The sequence below is a fragment of the Mirounga angustirostris genome, unplaced genomic scaffold (genome assembly GCF_029215605.1).
Source record: "Mirounga angustirostris isolate CCGP_5_RB_7025 unplaced genomic scaffold, mMirAng1.0.hap1 SCAF_8, whole genome shotgun sequence".
NCBI classification, from domain to species: Eukaryota; Metazoa; Chordata; class Mammalia; order Carnivora; family Phocidae; genus Mirounga; species Mirounga angustirostris.
This window is the reverse complement of record NW_026991716.1, coordinates 136570886-136589912: the sequence shown is the minus strand read 5'-3', so window position 1 is coordinate 136589912 and position 19027 is coordinate 136570886. Positions and strand designations below refer to the sequence as shown.

General features: G+C 41.9%; 2 protein-coding genes across 8 annotated transcripts in view; one reads left to right on the top strand and one right to left on the bottom strand.

Moving 5' to 3' along the window:
• SERAC1 (serine active site containing 1) overlaps nucleotides 1-19027 on the top strand; it is a 266492-nt gene that overhangs the window by 99864 nt on the left and 147601 nt on the right. The gene's annotated exons all lie outside the window — the stretch shown is intronic.
• Nucleotides 1-19027, bottom strand: part of TULP4 (TUB like protein 4) — a 237767-nt gene that overhangs the window by 172205 nt on the left and 46535 nt on the right. For 2 of the 7 annotated variants that reach the window (XM_064598285.1, XM_064598284.1), the window contains exons 1-3: nucleotides 11964-12684; nucleotides 5005-5260; nucleotides 1668-3901 (exon numbers count right to left, since the gene is read on the bottom strand). In XM_064598285.1, the coding sequence (XP_064454355.1) occupies nucleotides 1668-1919 (252 nt within the window). In that variant the 5' untranslated portion in view covers nucleotides 1920-3901; nucleotides 5005-5260; nucleotides 11964-12684. Of the gene's footprint in view, nucleotides 1-1667; nucleotides 3902-5004; nucleotides 5261-11963; nucleotides 12686-19027 lie in introns of those variants that run through there. The other 5 variants (XM_064598288.1, XM_064598286.1, XM_064598287.1 and 2 more) reach the window with 5 other exon arrangements.

Here is a 19027-nt window from a genome sequence, read left to right as displayed (position 1 = left end):
CAGACCCCAAATGCATCTTCCTGGGGACACACCTGATGTGATAAGGTGAATACAGACATGTGCTCAGGCTGGAGCCAAAGGAAACCCAGCACCTTCATGTCACACAGAAGAGAGAAACTGCTTCTCTGAGGCCAGAATGTAGCTTAATCTTCTTGCATCAGTCATTTAAAAACAAACAAACAAAAAAACCCACCTAAATTCTATCTATTTCTCAAGACCCTGCTCAAAAGTCACCTTCACAACAAAATCTGTAGTAAACTTCAGCCTTAATTCTTTCAATGACCCAAATCTTCCTTTCCATACTTAACTGAAACACACATGGAGAAAGAGATACCCAGGTACACACCTCACCTTTACTGCTAGACTGTAGACTCCCATTAGGCATAATCCGTAATTCATCTTGGCCCGTGGTGGCAAGTACACACAGCACATGACAGAGATGCAATAAATATCTACTGACTGCATATGTGTTTTCATATCTTAACTGTGAAACAAAAATCAAAAAACACTGTCTCTGGCCTCATGAGTCAGACTAATAATGAAATTTAAGGGTATTAAGTAGCATGACAAGGGCTGGACAGTAAGAATACAATTAAGTAATTAGGGTGGACGAGGCATACAATATCACCATCCACATACATAGTATCCACCATTTTCAAAGCCCTTGCAAAACTATATTCTCATAGATTCTTACAACAACTCTGAAAGAAAGGAATTATTATTTCAATTGTAATGAGTAAACTCATTTCAATTCAATGAATAAACTAATGACTTGAATGACTCGGACAGGACCACACCAGCTAGTTAAATGGTAGAGCTAGAACTTCTTATAACAAACATATGGAAAAAAAGGAACAGAAATGGGAAATAAAACACAGTCCTCTCTTCCATCCAACACTACAATGGGTGATCACAAACCTACCAACTCACCTTTTTGTGAAGAATTCATAAGAAAGAGAAAAAAGATTTGCAATGACTTTTCATTGGCTTTAATCTAAAATTAGCCACATTTTTTCACTAGAATTAGTGCATAGATCCTTAAATATGTTAAAAATGTAGAGAGAGCATAATATCAATATAATACACCCAACAGATATGAAACACAATGGCTCTTATCCAGTTAATTACTGTCACCTCTGTCCAATGAATTCCTTTGTTCTTGCACCTCCAAGTACAAGAAATACACAGTAGGTATTAAACCGTCACCCAGAGCAAGGCGGATGTTAACCATGAAAGGTGAAGAAGGCAACACCACCTTCATTGTTTACAGTGCCAGTCTCACACAGGGGCAGTAACTCTTTGTTACACAGACAGGGTGACCAAAAAGGCTGAGAGCACGACATGTTGCTTCGGATCATCCAATCGAACCTCCCAGCCTGGGCAGATAGCCACCCCAGTGTCCCTGCCGGTGCGTAGCCCACTGCCGGGAAAGGAGAGTGAGGGCGCGCAAGAGAACGGACACCCTCAGGGAGGGACACAGGCCACTGGGCACCGTGTCCACCTTAACACATTCCCACTGGGACATGGGAGACAGAATTCAGTTTTGAAAGTGTCACTTGGCAGCAAGTGGAGAAAATGAAGCAAAGCAAGTGTGGAATCCACAGGGAGGGGGCTCGAGAATACCTCCCCAAGTAAGCAGACAAAAAGTGCAACAAACCCCAGCTCACCTCACTATTGTGGCCCCGCAGGTTGAAGTTTATTCTCTGTGGCGTGTTTCTGTCCCGGCGGCAGTGGCTCGAGGTGAAGGTCACCCCGACAACGCCCCGGCCGTTGCCCGTGGCCAGCCAGCCCTCCTCATAGTAGCGCCTCCGGCACACCGGCTTCTCCTTCTCACTCTTGGGAACGCGCCCCTTCCAGGACAGGCAGAGGATGTTGGAGTCACTGCAAAGGACAGGCCCATGTTCCACCGCTGCATACATACTTTTTTTCAGTGAACTGTTTTATTTAAAAAGTAATGCTGAATGCTGAAAAACTTAAACCAATTCTTTTCATGGATCAATTGACTGATGTGATTTTTGTGGTTGGCTTGCGTTGTTTTACCCGACCCCTTTTAATGAAGACTGACCTAGATCTAATTACAAGGTCAGTATTTTATAAAGATCCACCAAATGCATAGTGAAAAAATTCCTCTAGAAAAGATGATGGCAGTTTGCTAGGAAAAGGTAATGCTTAAAAACAACATGCGTTCATTTTTATTTTCAAGTCCTTAGAGGAAGAGCGTCATTAACACGTGCTGATCAAGAAACGGGGCTTTCTTCTTTTTACTCAACTTGGTTATCCTCATTCAGCCTGAGATTCCAGTTTAGTGTAATACGATTCCAGAGACAAAGGGTTGCAAATACATAGATTTCAAGTAACTTAAGGCTTTAAAGAATCCCTCGAGCTGGAATTTTCTCTTCAAAAGTTCAGATGCAGAGACAGAACACATGGGATCATCTTCTGAATCATCATTCTGAAGCCACCCTCTGGCATGTTTTCTCAACTAGACAAATTTCTGCTGCTGAAGCTGAAAAAGATTGCATAAAGGGAAAAAAAGGCACACAAACCGTGCAAAACAGACCAGAGTTTGTGCAGAGAGCAGTCCAAGCTCAGCAAGGAAAAAAGACTCTCCCCACTGTTCCGAACCAGAAACTTCCCACCTCAGGGCCCGGCCTGGCTTCCCAGCAGGCAGGTTGCTGTGTCCTGGCGGAGAGCTGGGCTCCATCTGACTGGCCCTCCACAGACCAGTGCGTTCCTCGGTGCCATAGAGGCGGAGAGAGAAAACCCCTTCACTCACAGAGCCAGAAGGTTCTAAAGCTCTTGAAGTGGCACAAGTGTTCACCTTGGGTGAATCCTAAATCCTCTCGTTGACAAAACCGAGCCTCACTACAGGATTCTCTTTTGCCCCGTCTCCTTCCTCCCTCCCCTACTGGCTTCTCCCCTTTCTGCTCCTAAAGATCACCTATTTTTCCATCTTGAAGGAAAAGACTAATCTCAGAATTAAGTCTATCAAGTACTCTTCCTCCTATATGGACTCAACAGGGAAGAGAAGCCCTTAAAATGAAAACACAGACAAGTGTCGGGACCTTCCGCACTGTTTCCCTAAAGAGTCAGCATGTTGTGCTGATGGGCACTCTCCTGCTCACATTCAGAGGTGCTTCCAAATGCCACGTGTAAAGTCCAAGGAAAAGAAGCTTTGCTTGGATGTTCCTTGATACTTATTTTGTAAATATTGGTTTCAGTTGCTACTTTAAAATATTATCCTACAGATATGGGAAAGGAAAAGGGAAATAATAAATTAAAACTTCGAGAATACAGTTAACTGAAAAAGGCAAAGGAACCAGGTCATCGTTCAAACTTGTCCCATCATACCTGACCTTGCTTTCCTGTAGTCAGACACACAGCCAGAGTTACTTCTCAGTCCAGAGTTTTGAAGTCTGTCCAAATCACCAAAAACACTGGAAAATAAAGTGCAAAACCCGCTGCATGATGCCGCCCGCGCTGCTTGACACCACGCTTCTCCCCCGGCCACCTTCTCACTTAGTTCCTTCTTTAAAATGCAGAGGTATTTTTGAGGCTTGAACTGTGCAAGTTTTTTTTTCTTCTTTTTGCAAACTTTCTTTACCCGTGAAGACCATGTGGAAAACTGACCATTAGTAACATATTTTTCTCCCCGGGCTTCGGAGCCCAGTAGTGTCAAGTTGCTCCATCTGATTCTTAAATTAATTTTCATCAGTTGTAAAACTCTTCAAGTGTGCACAAGAATGAGCCTGTCTTCTGGTGTTAATGTGTATGTGTACAAAGAAGGTCTTAGATATACACAGACATACGCTCTTCGATGGGCACCAAAGCGTCTGTCTTCCCAGTCATTTCAGGAACCATCTGATTAATCACAGCTTGAAGGCCCTGGAGTCTCACAAATCTGTAAAACAAGATAGGATATATAAAAAAAAAGAACTTTAACACACTGATGAAGAGAGGTTCTAACTGAATAACTGCTGTAACTGAAACTGGGAGACGCCCTCTTTACACACATAGACACACACACAGACACACCAAATAGAGCTACTGATTGCTCAAATTCAAACAGTAAAAGGGTATACTTAGCCAGCTCAGAGACAACAGACAACATAAGGAGGGTGAATGCCATCTGCCAGTAGCTGGGCATATACCCTGCCGTCCTTTCTAAGACTCTGCGTGCTGCTGGTGCAACTCTAGCCCTCCAGGGGCCATCATCCTAGTTGAGCAGGCAGCCTCAAAAAGGAGACTCAAGAGGCTCAGGCAAGTTATCTGATTGGTTTTTTCACTATGGGTAAAAGCTGCTGCCTGAAGACACAAGACGCAAGGGCCTTTAAAAATGCCTCCATCTCTGATTGCAGGCAGGTCAGAGCAAAGAACAGCTGTTTTCATGGCTTTTAAGCTGTCTACTAGTGATAAAGTCCTAGAGAATCCATCTCCAGCAAATCCACCCTCTCTTCCTTCCTACTGCCATCAGTCCAGGCCTGCATCACAACCATAAAAACACTGGACAATGCGGTCCCTAACGTCCCCACACCATCCCACCTTCCAGAGGGCCCTCAGGGTGACCTTTCTAAATTTCAAGGCTATTTGAAGAACCTACACTGTTCTCCCCTGGCCCAGGCAGTCCCCTAGAGGGCTAGTTAAACAGACGAGCTCCACCCAAAACACCTGCCACTTAAAGTCTGCATTTATAACCAGTTCCACAGAGATGTTAACGCTGCTAGTCTGGGCACCGGACTTTGCAAACCTCCAGTCTATGGGCTCAAACCCCAGCAAGACCCTTCTCCTCTTCTCCGGCCACAGGCTCTGGGTCCAGCCCTGCCTGTGTTACACTGTGGCATCTGGCCATTCCCTGCCCCCCAAAGTCCTGTGTCCTTCCTCTCCTTCATGTCTCCACTCCTTGCCAAGCGCCTACGCACTTCCTTTAAAACCCACCTACAACAGCACCTGCCCTGTGAAGCCTCCCACACAGCACCTTGCGCTACCTTCCACGACAGCACTCACCACGCCGCATTCGAACACTCTTCTCTATGCTCCTAGAGGCTGGGAACCTCTCTCTCTCAGTCCTGGCGTAGAGTTCAGTGTAAACTAGGTATTCAAGTAAAAGTTTATAGGAGGCAGGCAGGAGCAAGGCGGCAGCTACACGTCATTTCCTTGGGATACTCTAATTCAGATGAGTCCTAGTACATGTATTTTGTATGAGTCTATAAATCGAAATCACTAAATTCTCTCAGGACTTCTCTCAAGAAAGCACTTGTACCTGAGGGAAAAAAGTAAAAACAAATGCTATAAAATTCAAATTAACACCATGTTCCTCCTCCTAAAATGCTAATACCACTCTGTAATATGGCCTCAGTCCCTGTTCTGACGTGGGGCAGCCACAGGTGGAAAAAGCAGACACAACTTCTCAAGACCCAGCTATATACACACAGGTTTTAAACTATTTAACAGCAGAATCCATGATTATGAAAGCATCCACATTATATATGGCAGTGTAAGCGGTCAATTCCCCTGAAATCCTCCTGATGGGGATCCATGAAGTCAAAATTATCTTCGTAATAATACTAAGACACAGTGTTTGCCTTCTGCACTGTACCGACAGATCTATCAAGGGTGCAAAAGCAACAGTGGGTCAGACTCAGCTCGTTAGTACCAGTGAAGGCACTGGCGCCAAAATGTACCAGCACTCCCGGGGTTTTGTAAAAATGCCGGCTTCACGTAACAATATTCTCGATGCACAGGCGCCTGGGTGGCTCGTCGGTTAAGCGTCCGAATCTTGATTTTGGCTCAGGTCATGATCTCAGGGTCATGAGATCAAGCCCCAAGTGGGGCTCTGTGCTCAACGGGGAGTCTGCTTGATATTCTCTCTCTCCTTCTCCCTCTGCCCCTCGCCCATCTTTCTCTCCTTAAATAATAAATATGGGGGCACTGGGTGGTGCAGTAGGTGAAGCATCCGACTCTTGGTTTCGGCTCAGGTTGAGATCTCGGGGTCCTGAGACGGAGCCCTACATAGGACTCCCTCCGCTCTCAGTGTGGAGTCGCCTTGAGATTCTCTCTCCTCCTCCCTCTGCCCCTCCCGCTTGTGCTTTCTCTCTCTCTAAAATAAATAAATAAATCTTTAAAAAAGAAATAAAATAAAATAAATAAATAAATCTTTTTTTTTTTAAAGAATATTCTTTATGAGGTACAAATTGTTAATTTTATTAAGTCTCAACCATTAGCACACGGTTGGTTAATATTCTGTGTTTCAAACTATCCAGTACCCAGAAAGCATCCCTACTGACTCCTGAAGCACAAGGGTGACACTGGGAAAAGCACCTGTGCTGTCATGTAAATTGCAAGCTGAACTGATGCTTGTTGCACGGAATACCTGGAAAAAATGAATGACAAATGATGGCCTGGGTCTTTGGCAGGCACCTTCTCAAACATGGACAAAGGGAGCATGTCACTTTAAGGAAAACAACTGACAGGATATGCTGCCTATAACAAAAGTTGAGCACTCAAGTTAAAATCAGAACTTTGGGAAAACCAGTGTCTATCATTAGGAGCTTGACAGCTCTGCAAGATTTAAAGATATCCTGCATGCAACTGGAGGTAACATTAACAAATGTGAATTTTTTATATTGCATTTCATATTTCATAGTGTATCAGTATTTGGAAGATTCACATAACTTAGTGAACCAATATTTCCCAAATGATCAATGCATGAGGATACAAGTTAGGCTTGAGTAAAAGAGCCATCAAGGTGCAAGAAAGACAAAAGGATTTTGATCTAACCAAGTACAAAAAATTCACCAATAACATTTAAAATTCCCTAATGCTACTAACCTTTAAGAAACTGCCACTTGTTAAGTTTTAGTATACTATCAAAAAAAATCCATGCTTATCTGAAAGGATTATTAAAATATTTCTTCCTTTTCCAACTACATATCTGTGTGGTCAGATTTTCTTCATATATTTTAACAAAAACAGCATACTGCAATAGATTGAATGAATGCAGAAGCAGATATAAGAAGCCAGCTATCTTTTACTAAGTCGGACATTAAAAGATATTTTGCCAAAATGTTAAAATAATGCCACTCTTCTTGGTAAATGTTTTTAGTAAGAAAATATGATTTTTTTCATACAAAACATATTTAAAACATTTAGGTTTATTATTTTTAAAGGAATTAGTAATTTTTTTTTTTAAAGATTTTATTTATTTGACAGAGAGACAGCGAGAGAGGGAACACAAGCAGGGGGAGTGGGAGAGAGAGAAGCAGGCCTCCCACTGAGCAGGGAGCCTGACGTGGGGCTTGATCCCAAGACCCTGAGACCATGACCTGAGCCGAAGGCAGACACTTAACCATCTGAGCCACCCAGGCGCCCCAAGAATTAGTAATTTTTAAAAATTTCTGTTTTAATTTCTAGTATGGTAAATATCAATAGCTAACAGGCACATAAACAAAAGCTCTTGTGGGGGTCTTCAGCAATTTTTAAGACTATGAAGGGTCCCTGAGACCAAAAAGTTTGAAAACCACTGGTATATGCTAATTCTCCAAAATGTAGGCCTTCAATAACTATTATACTAAAGTACGTAGGATAAATATCTGTAGTAAAAGCATAAACAAAAGTGTTTCATTTTAGATACGTGGCTATGGTTTTTAACCCAACTTTTAAAATTATAAAGCACTATATAGGCTAACCAAATAAGGCAGGTATTTTAAGAAAAAATGACATACTACTTTATGATGACTCAAATGAGTAATGGATACAAAAATCAACAACAAAATACCACAACTGTGGTGTCCTGGTCACTGAAAGGCTGGCACCTATTGTAGCAATACCACGGACAGAAATCAATGATGCTGCATACTTCCCTTCCTTCAGAGGATGAGAAAATGAAGATATAACTGATCAGCTTCTGAGAGCAGTTCACTATTAATTCAACACTCCTAAGTAAAAGGTGTCTGATATAGAAAGATTAAAAAGCAACTATTCAACTGAAAGCAGGGATTCCAACAGTATTTTACACCTATGTTCATAGCAGCATTATTCACAATAGCCCAAAGGTGGAAGCCACCCCAGTGTCAACAGACAGATGAACAGATAAACAAAATGCGGTCTACACATACAGTGGAATATGATTCAGCCTTCAGAAGAAAGAACTTACTGGGGCGCCTGGGTGGATCAGTCAGTTAAGCGTCCAACTCTTGATTTCAGCTCAGGTCATGATCTCAGGGTCTTGAGACTGAGCCCCTCACAAGATTCTCTCCCTCTCCCTCTGCCCCTCCCTGCCCCTTACATGCACACATGCTCTCTCTTAAAAAAGAAGAGGAGGAAGAGGAGGAGGAAGAGAAGGAAGAGAAGAAGAAAGAGGAAGAGGAGGAGAAAGAGAAGGAGGAAGAAGAGGAAGAAGAAAGAACTTTCTGTTGGACACACACTACAACACGGATGAACCATGAAGACATTCTGCTCAATGAAATAACAAGGCAGTCAGTCACATAACGACAAATCTTGTAAGTACACTTTTATGAAGTACTTAGAAGAGTCAAATTCATAGAGACTGAAAATAGAATGGTAGCTGCCAGGGGTTGGGGGTGAGGGGACTGGGGAGCTGTTATTTCATGGGTACAGCATTTCTGTGGGGATGATGAAAACATTTTTAGAAATGGGCAGTGGCAATAACTGCAAAATAATGTGAATGTACTTAAGGCCACTGAGTTGTCTAAAGTCATTAAAATGGTAAGTTTTGTTACATATATTTCACCTTAATTTTAAAATCAAATTAAGAGGGGCACCTGGGTGGCTCAGATGGTTAAGCGTCTGCCTTCGGCTCAGGTCATGATCCCAGGGTCCTGGGATCAAGCCCCACATCGGGCTCCTGGCTCAGCGGGGAGTCTGCTTCTCCCTCTCCCTCTGCCTCTCTCCCTGTTCATGCTCTATCTCTGTGTCTCAAATGAATAAATAAAATCTTTTTAAAAAAATAAAATAAAATAAAATTAAGAAAAGAAATTATTCTTTCTAAGACTTCTAAAGACTTTCTAAAGACTTTCTCAGAAAAGTCAGTAATGGATTGAAAGTAAATACTCCTAAATTTGGCATTATGATATTTTTTACCCTAAATACTGTAATACAGGCCCAGACCTGTTTTTGGTAATTAGAGCTTATTTTCAGACTCTTCCTATAAACCACTGAAAAATCCATCCCTGCTTTTTGGAGATTACAATCTTAAATAATACATGTGTCTGACTGAATTAATAACCCGACAGTGGCGTAAGAGTCAGTAAACTTACGAGATGCTTCCCACTCTAACTTTCCATACTATCCAGTTCTTAATGGCAAATTAGGAGCCCCAGAATTCGGAAAAGTACAATTTAGGAACAGAATGGTACACTGTTCAGAAGAGGAAACCTTGCAGGAATTAGGCACTCCCAGATTAATCAACCAACAAATCTTAACTGAGTATTATGCAAAAGCCCCTGTGCTGCATTCTCTGCCTCCCTTGTCTGTAATTAGATACTTTTATTTTCTAACTAGAGTTATTTCACTATAGTTTATTTTGTTCTATCTGATTCCTACTTTCCACCAACATAGATAAAATTCACTAGTGGGGGGGTGGGGAGAAAAATACACCTTTGGTTTATTTTTTAATCATTTGAATTAACATTAGAGATCAGAGATAAAATAAATTAGGAAAGATATTTTCCATTTCCACGATTTTGATAGAAATATATCCACTGAAAGTTGTAAGAAAGCAACCACTCAGGGCGCCTGGGTGGCTCAGTCATTAAGTGTCTGCCTTCGGCTCAGGTCACGGTCCCAGGGTGCGATCGAGCCCCACATCGGGCTCCCTGCTCAAGCGGGAAGCCTGCTTCTCCCTCTCCCACTCCCCCTGCTTGTGCTCCCTCTCTCACTGTCTCTGTCAAATAAACAAACAAAATCTTTAAAAAAATAAAAAATAAAATAAAAATTTAAAAAGAAAGCAACCACTCTGGGGTATTAGCTAGGACTACTGAAGATGTGAGTACTCGGCCAACAGGGATCCCACTCCTGAACGTGTGCACTACACCCTTTGCTCCCCGGTACTCCCTGCTAGAGTAGCAGTATCGTGTACCTGAGCCAAAACAACGGTACCAACCTGAATGGACAGAGTGCATCAGATTCAAACAACAGAATTCCATAAAGCAATGTAAATGAACACAATATAGAACAACATGGGTGAATTTCACAAACATAATGTTGAGTAAAGGGATCCCACGAAAAAATACGTACAATATGAATCCATAAAGTTCAAAACAGGCCAAACTAATTTTATCAGTTAAGACTGCACACATGGGGCGCCTGGGTGGCTCAGTTGGTTAAGCGACTGCCTTCGGCTCAGGTCATGATCCTGGAGTCCTGGGATCGAGTTCCGCATCGGGCTCCCTGCTCGGCGGGGAGTCTGCTCCTCCCTCTGACCCTCCCCCCTCTCATGTGCTCTCTCTCACATAAATAAATAAATAAAATCTTAAAAAAAAAAAAAAAAAGACTGCACACACAGATAGTGTAACTAAAATTTTAAAGGCGAGAAGATAACACAAAGCAGCACAGTGGTGACCTTGGGGTGCAGACTGTGAATGGGAAGAGGCACACACACAGGGGTGTTGCTAGGGTGCTGGCAATACCCCATGTTCTGACTGGGGTGGTGGTTATAGTGTGCTCTTAATTATTTTTTACTATCTGTATGTTGAACATATTCAACATGTATGATGTATCTCACAATGAACAGGTTTAATAGGCTATGAACTAGATTAGGCACCAATCCTTTGAGATTTTTAGAAAACTTAAATCAACCAGTAAGAAAGAATTTTAAAAATTATTATATCCAACCTTAGCAAGCACTCTCCCAACCTACAATTCCCAATAAAGTACCAAAGACACTAAGTTCTCAAACTAAGAAGGCATCCACAAAGAAAATGCATATAAAATAAGGAACGAATGGAGATAAAATTTTAGAATAAAGTTCTATTTCTTTCTAAAGGACAAAAATTTTTTTTTTTTTTTTTAATTCATGAGAGACAGAGCGAGAGAGAAAGGCACAGGGAGAAGCAGGCTCCCAAGGAGCAGGGAGCCCGATGCGGGACTCGATCCCAGGACCCTGAGATCATGACCTGAGCCGAAGGCAGACGCTCAACCATCTGAGCCACCCAGGCGCCCTAAAGGACAAAAATTTAAGAGAATGGTTAGGCAGAAGACTGAGATGAGAAGCAAAAAGTCAATATCAAGAAAAAATATACAGATGCTAGATGAATACAAAGCAGAGAGAAAAAATACAGTAGAAACTTTGGGATAAAAATGTTTCAGACATCCTAAAGTTTAAGTTTTTGATTACAGAGCTGTCTGGAGACGGAGTGAAGAAAAGGAAAGGAAAATGAGTATTCCTACAGGATGACAGAAATAAACCCATCCCAATTTCTCCTTTTTGCTGTCCCTCATCTACCGTCTGGGATTCCGCTCTATGCCCAGGTGGCTCTGCCCGTGCCCGGGTCTCCCCTGGCTGCCCCCTTTCCACAGTGGGCGGCAGACCCTGATCCCTCCATTTCTTAACTAAAGTAACTACAATGACCTGCCTCTAACACAGTCACTCTGTTCCCTGGGGAATTTTCCAGGGCCCACAAACATCCACCCAGCCCAAAGCAGTTCTAACTGGTTCCTAATTAGCTTCAATAGCTGCCTGGAGGCTAATTCAAATTTGCCTTCCAAGACTGCCTTTTAAGGCAGGAATACTCTCAGTAGTGACCGTCCGGTGGCTACCTACACATGAACAACTATAACCGTGAAAACATCACAACACCACTGCAAAGGTAATGGAGTTCAATCATGATCTAATATATTTATTGTGTTATCATTTTCCAGCCCTGAATTCTCAAAACATGCTAGTGAGATAATGAAGATGTGTGCGCATGGTTATGCCCAGGATTATTCAAAAGATGCATGCTTACCACAAGTGTATTCATGTCCAATCATTTTCCCATTGACTTGCACCGTCAATTTTAGAGATGCATTCCTCAGAAGACTTCTGTCTTGTTCCAAACAGCACCAGCTCCTTTAGATGTAGTACACGAAAGCACTGTGCAGACTCACATGGCAAGGGACTTTTCTGCCTGTGGTAGAGCTATCTTTCTGTTTCATTCATCATATCTACTAAAAAACAAACTCCTACACTCCAATCTTTATCCGACCTGCAATACCCACCAGCACTGCATTTAAGTAAATGTTCAATAAGGTACTAAGCACGCCTCAGAGCTCAGTCTTCTAAGCAAAAGGGAAATAAATGCTGACTGATGAGGTTCTCTGTACAGACCCTGGGTCAACACCAGCTGCTCAGCATCTGGGTCTCCTGGAAGCCTATGGCTGAAAGCCTAAGGCTGACAGGCACCAAAGTACCTATGAGTGAAGAGTTCAAGGAAGGAAGCTAGGGGTCCCCTGCTGTGCTCAGAGAACAGCAAAGAGGTACATTTTCAGTGAAAGCTACTCCCTATTTATTTTCTATACCTGATTTCAACAGCCAGTTCTAAGAACATGAACATCTATCTATCTATACATAGAGGAGGATATGGAGGTTGTAAGACAAACCTTTTGATTAGCAGTTTCAATGAGAGTGGGGGCAAGACACTTCTTTTTTATTATTATTATTATTATTTTTAAAGATTTTATTTATTTATTTGAGAGAGCACATGAGAGGGGGGAGGGTCAGAGGGAGAAGCAGACTCCCCGCCGAGCAGGGAGCCCGATGCGGGACTCGATCCAGGGACTCCAGGATCATGACCTGAGCCGAAGGCAGTCACTTAACCAACTGAGCCACCCAGGCGCCCGGGGCAAGACATTTCTAAGAGTGAATGTGTACCTGAAACCTGGTTGTCGAAATACTGCGGTGCCATATATAGGGCTCACTAGTATCAAAGGTCATGTACCTTACTTAAAAAAGGGAGACCATTTTATTATTTTTCAAAGTGATAAAGACTGAAATATATGATAATTCCCAGTGTCATATAGGTGTAGAGAAATGGGAAAACAATGTGGTAATATAATTCAAAAGACTTAAAATGGGGGCGCCTGGGTGGCTCAGTCCTTAAGCGTCTGTCTTCGGCTCAGGTCTTGATCCCGGGGTCCTGGGATCGAGCCCCACATCGGCCTCCCTGCTCAGCGGGAAGCCTACTTCTCCCTCTCCCATTCCCCTGCTTGTGTTCCAGCTCTTGCTAACTCTCCCACTGTCAAATAAATAAATAAAATCTTAAAAAAAAAAAAAAAAGGCTTAAAATGTTGCAAACCTTTTGATTCAGCAGTTCTACTTCTGGAAATTTATCACAAGGAGATAATGTTGAACCATGCAATGATTTAGCTGTAAAGATTTCCACCACAGCATTTTCATATACTGATTCAGTAAGAGTTGGTACAGACATAAAATGGAATCCTATGCAACCACTAGTAATTATACTGTAGAAGACTATGGAGTAACATGGAAACACGTTCTCAATAACTTAGATAAAAAGTAAAATTACAGGTTATACTTCCAGGATGCTCTGAAGGGCTTGCCCACTACTATATCACTCGATCTTGGGTAAATTACAACAGACATAGTTTTTTGTTGGACTTGCAGGAAAGTATCAGAAATCTCCAAGGAAGGCACAAACATATGAGAAAGCCAGGGTTATCTGGCAAATGCACATATAAGACACATATATGTCCAGAATTGTCTGGACAAATGCAGATATAAACACTGGAATCAGAATTAGGATGCCTCATCATCCCAGTTTCCCCAAAACTGTCCCAGTTTTACCCTGGAAGTCCCATATCCCAGGAAATCCCTCTGTCCTGGGCAAACCAGACAGTTGGTCACCCTATCAGATATCCAAACTTTGGTCCAACCTCAAGGTGGAGAGCCTGAATCACACACATTCTGCAGGGCCCACAAAGGAGGCTAACACTATCTCAGACTTCTAGCACTCCATGGTTGTGGGTTGGAGCAAATGCAAATCTTGTCTGCATGAAAACATTCCCAATTTAGGACCTAACGATTCCCAAAGATGAGGTTCAACCAAAAATCAGTTACCAATCATACAAATATACAAAGAAAAGAAGTCATTTAAAAAAAAAGGGGGGGGTGCCTGGGTGACTCAGTAGTTAAGTGTCTGCCTTCAGCTCAGGTCATGATCCCAGGGTCCTGGGATTGAGCCCCGCATCAGGCTCCCCGCTCCGCGGGAAGCCTGCTTCTCCCTCTCCCTCTCCCCCTGCCTGTGTTCCCTCTCTCACTGTGTCTCTCTCTGTCAAATAAATAAAATCTTAAAAAAAAAGAAGTCATCACAAGTTGTCTGTAGAAACAACAAATTTAGATCCCTTGGATCCAACTTCAGAAAGTGAAATGAACATAAACAGAATTTAAAGTAATTTAAGTTTAGAATTTAGGTTTGGATTTCTGGGTTCCAAGCTTCCATAAAAGAAGCCTAGAAATCATCACTCTGTCCTAATAAGTAAAAAGCTCAACAAACAGAAAAATCAACTCTTCTGAGATCTGTAAGAAAAGTGAGTCACCCACTGCACCTAAAACTGGAAAGTCCAAAAGGCTAATACGAAGAATTACACTTGGGCGCCTGGGTGGCTCAGTTGGTTAAACGACTGCCTTCGGCTCAGGTCATGATCCTGGAGTCCCGGGATCGAGTCCCACATCGGGCTCCCTGCTCAGCAGGGAGTCTGCTTCTCCCTCTGACCCTCACCCCTCTCATGCTCTCTCTCTCTATCTCATTCTCTCTCTCAAATAAATAAATAAAAAATCTTTAAAAAAAAAAAAAAAAAAACAACGGAGAATTACACTTATCAGAGCAGAAACCAGTGAGCTAAAACCTCTATGGAAACCGGCCCCAGGGTAGGGAAACCTGAACTGTAATTGATGGACTGCTGGCGGTTCAGTGTGGCCAAGTTTGAGAGAGAAAAACATCAGGGGACCCAGCCACTGGAGCCCCTAGACTCTTGTGAGTTTTACCTCCAGGAGCTCACTAGATCCCCACGGTAAATATTAGAGGAAAATCGCCTGTGCTTCCAGCGGGGAAAGGGAAAAGAATCATTTTGAAATACACCAGAGCATTCTGTTCCTCTTAAAAAGGTTTGCCTTCAGGAAAAACTATTTAACCAAGGTATAACCAATCAGGATTTTATCAGAACCTAACTGACCTGGGTGAGGGGAGAGAAATACCCAACTCCAGCCCATTCTATCCCATTCTAGCCATCCCGTCCCATCTAAGAGGGATGGGGGAAACTGAGAAAAATATGTGAAGCCCGTCCAAGGCAAAGGCCCACTAAAAGATTGAGACCCAAAGTTCTGGGGATGTAATACACAGCATGGTAAGTATAGTTAACAGCAATGTGTTAGATACTTGATAGTTGTTGAAAGTAAATCTTAAATGTTTTCACCATGAAAAAGAAATGGTAATTATGTGAGGTGAGCAGATATTAACTGACCCCACTGTGGTAATCATTTGCAATATATAATCATTGTGTTATACACCTTAAACTTATATAATATTATATGTCAATTATATCTCAGTAACACTGGGAGGAAAAAAAGAAACTCAGAAGGAAAGAGGAGAAAGAAGCACAGAGAAATTTTGGGGAGTGATGGAACGGTTCCATATTTTGATACTCTGGTGGTTACAAACTGTTTACATTCGTCAAAACGCACAGAACTGTGGCAGCGCCTGGCTGGCTTCAGGCAGTAGAGCATGTGACTCCTGATCTCAGGGGTCATGAGTTCAAGCCCCACGTTGGCCTGGGTGGCTCAGTCGGTTAAGCGTCTGCCTTCGGCCCAGGTCATGATCCCAGAGTCCTGGGATGGAGCCCCACGTGAGGCTCCCCACTCAGCGGGGAGTCTGCTTCTCTCCCCGACTCCTTGCACGTGCTCTCTTGCTCTCTCTCCCTCTCGCTCACTCTCTCTCAAATGAATAAATTTTTAAAAAAGATTTATTTATTTGAGAGAGAGAGGGGGCATGTGAGCAGGGGGAGGGGTAGTGGGGGGAGGGAGAGAGAGAAATCCTCAAGCAGACTCCCTGCTGAGTGCAGAGCCTGACACATGGCTCGATCCCAAGACCCTGAGATCATTACCTGAGCCAAAATCAACAGTCAGATGCTCAAACAACTGAGCCACCCAGGCACCCCAGACACTTTACATATTTTTAAAAATAGTATCTGGCACACAGTAAATGCTGCACACTACAGGTCATTATTAATGTTATTGTTGTTGTTATGTGTCAGGCATTAAGCTGGGCCCTGAAAAGACAATCGTTAAGCAAATACAGATATGGTCCTACCTTCAAGGAGCCTACAGTCCAGTGGTGAAGATTAGGCATTAATCATGTAATTATGGCTATGACAAATGCCACAAGGAAGACAGTTATGGTGTTCTGAAAGCTTCAATCTGAAGGAAGAGTAGATGTTAAATACTGGAAGAAGGGGTGGAGGAGGAAAGAGGAGACATTCCATGCAAACGGGATAGCATGTACAAAGACCACAGCCGAAGAGAAAACAACATTTTGAAGACACTCAAAAGAATGTATGACATCTGTTCACACATATATCTACAATGAGGTATCACTTCACACTATTTAGGATGGTTAGTATACAAAAAAAGTGTTGGCAAGGATGTGAAGAAATTGTACGGTTGGTAGGACTGCAAAATGGTAGAACTGCTATGGAAAACAGTATGGAGGCTCCTCAGAAAAGTACCATAAGATCCAGCAATTCCACATCTAGATATACTCCCAAAAGAACTGAAAGCAGTACCTTGAAGAGATAGTTGCACCCCCATGTTCACAGAAACATTATGTACAATAGCCAGGGGGTGGAAGAAACCCCAGTGGTCCATCAGATGAATGGATAAATAAAATGTGGTATATACATATAAAGGCATATTATTTGACCTTAAAAAGGAAGGAAATTCTGACACATGCTACAGTGTAGATGAACCTTGAGGACATTATGCTAAGTAAATTAAGCTACTCACAAAAAGACAGGTGCATTATTCCATGTATATAAGGTACCTAGAGTAGTCAAATTCACAGAAACAGAAAGTAGGACGGTGACTGCCAGGAGCAAGCGGGCGGGGGGGAAGGGAGGTTGTTGTCTAATGGGTACAGAGTTTCAGTTTTACGAGATGAAACAATTCTGGAAACTGCTTGCTCAACAATGTGAATATACTTAACACTACTGAACTATACACCCTAGACATGGTTAACAGGGTATATTTTATGTTATGCATTTTTTACAATTAAAAAAAGAAACATGTTCACACACACCCACACACAGACTGAGATGTAACCATACGACTACAGAAGACTTCTCCTCCCCCCCACACCTTACCACCTATTTACAACAGTTCCTTTTAACCAGTACATTCTGTCCCACTATCAAGAAAAAATTACAAGACATATTAAATGACAGAAAACAAATTTGAAGAGGCAGAGCAAGCATCATAACCAGACTCAGAAATGGCAGAGATGCTGGAATGATCAGACCAGAAAGTTAAAACAACAATGATTAATATGCTAAGGGCTCTAATGGATAAAGTAGACAGCATATAAGAACAGATAAGCAATATAAGCAGAGACATGGAAATTCTAAAAAAAGAAGAAAAAGGAAATGCTACAATCAAAAACACTGAGAAAACAAACACTGTAACAGAAATGAAGAATGCCTTTGATGGGCTTATTAGTAGACTCCACACAGCAGAGGAAAGAATCTTCTTACTTGAGGATATCTCATTAGAAACCACCAAAACTCAAAAGCAAACAGAAAAAAGACTGAAAAAAAAAAAAAAACAAACAAAAACAAAAAAACCACCATATCCAAGAACACTGGGACAGCTACAAGAGGTGTGACACACACATAACAGGAACACTAGAAGGAGAAGACTGAGAGAAGGGAACAGAAGGAACACCTGAAACAATAATGACATATAATTGACAATTATATGTCAAATTAATGTCAGACACCAAAGCACGGATTCAGGAAGCTCAGAGAACACCAAGCAGGGAAAATGCCCCCAAAGCCATACAGCTAGGCATCACTTTCAAACTACATAAAATCAAATATAAAGGGAAAAAATCCTGAAGGAAACCAGAGGGAAAAAATCACTTCACCTATAGAGAAAGACAGACAAAAACTATACCCAACTTCTCCTCAGAAACCACACAGGCAAGAAGAGAGTGAGACACGAAATATTTAAAGTCTTGAGAAAGATCCACAAGCCTAGAATTATGTACCCTGTGAACTTACCCCCCAAAAGTGAAAGACAAAGACTTTCTCAGGCAAACAAAATTGAGAAAATCTGTCACCAGTAGTCATGCCTTACAAGAAACATTAAAAGAAGTTCTTTAGAGAGAAGGAAAATGATAATAGGTCAGAAACTCAGACCTACATAACAAAAGAGAATCAAAGAAGCAAGAAGTGAAGGTAAAATAAAAACTAATTTTTCTTATTCTTGGGGTGCCCGGGTGGCTCAGTTGGTTAAGCATCTGCCTTCGGCTCAGGTCATATCCCAGGGTCCTGGGATCGAGCCCCACATCAGGCTCCCTGCTCAGTGGGAAGCCTGCTTCTCCCTCTCCCCCTGCTTGTGCTCTCTCTCTCTCTCAGATAAATAAGTAAAATCTTTAAAAATTTTTTCTTATTCTCTACAGATAAGTTTGTTCATAATAATAATACCAAAAATGTATTCAATTACATGTGTGTGAAAATGTACACATGCTTATTTGTAAGTGAAATGAATGACAGCAGGGACACAAGGGACAGGAGGGAGGAATTAGGATTATTTTGTTATTATAAGGTATTAAAACTACCCATTAAGTAGTATAATGTTATTTGAAAGGGGACTTAGGTAAGTCATAAACATACAAGCAAACTCTAAGACAACCATTTAAAAAAAGTAAAAATAAGCATAACTGATATGCTAAAAGGGAATCATATAAAATGTTCAATTAAAACCATGAAAGACAGTAAAAGAGTGGAAGACAAAAAAAAA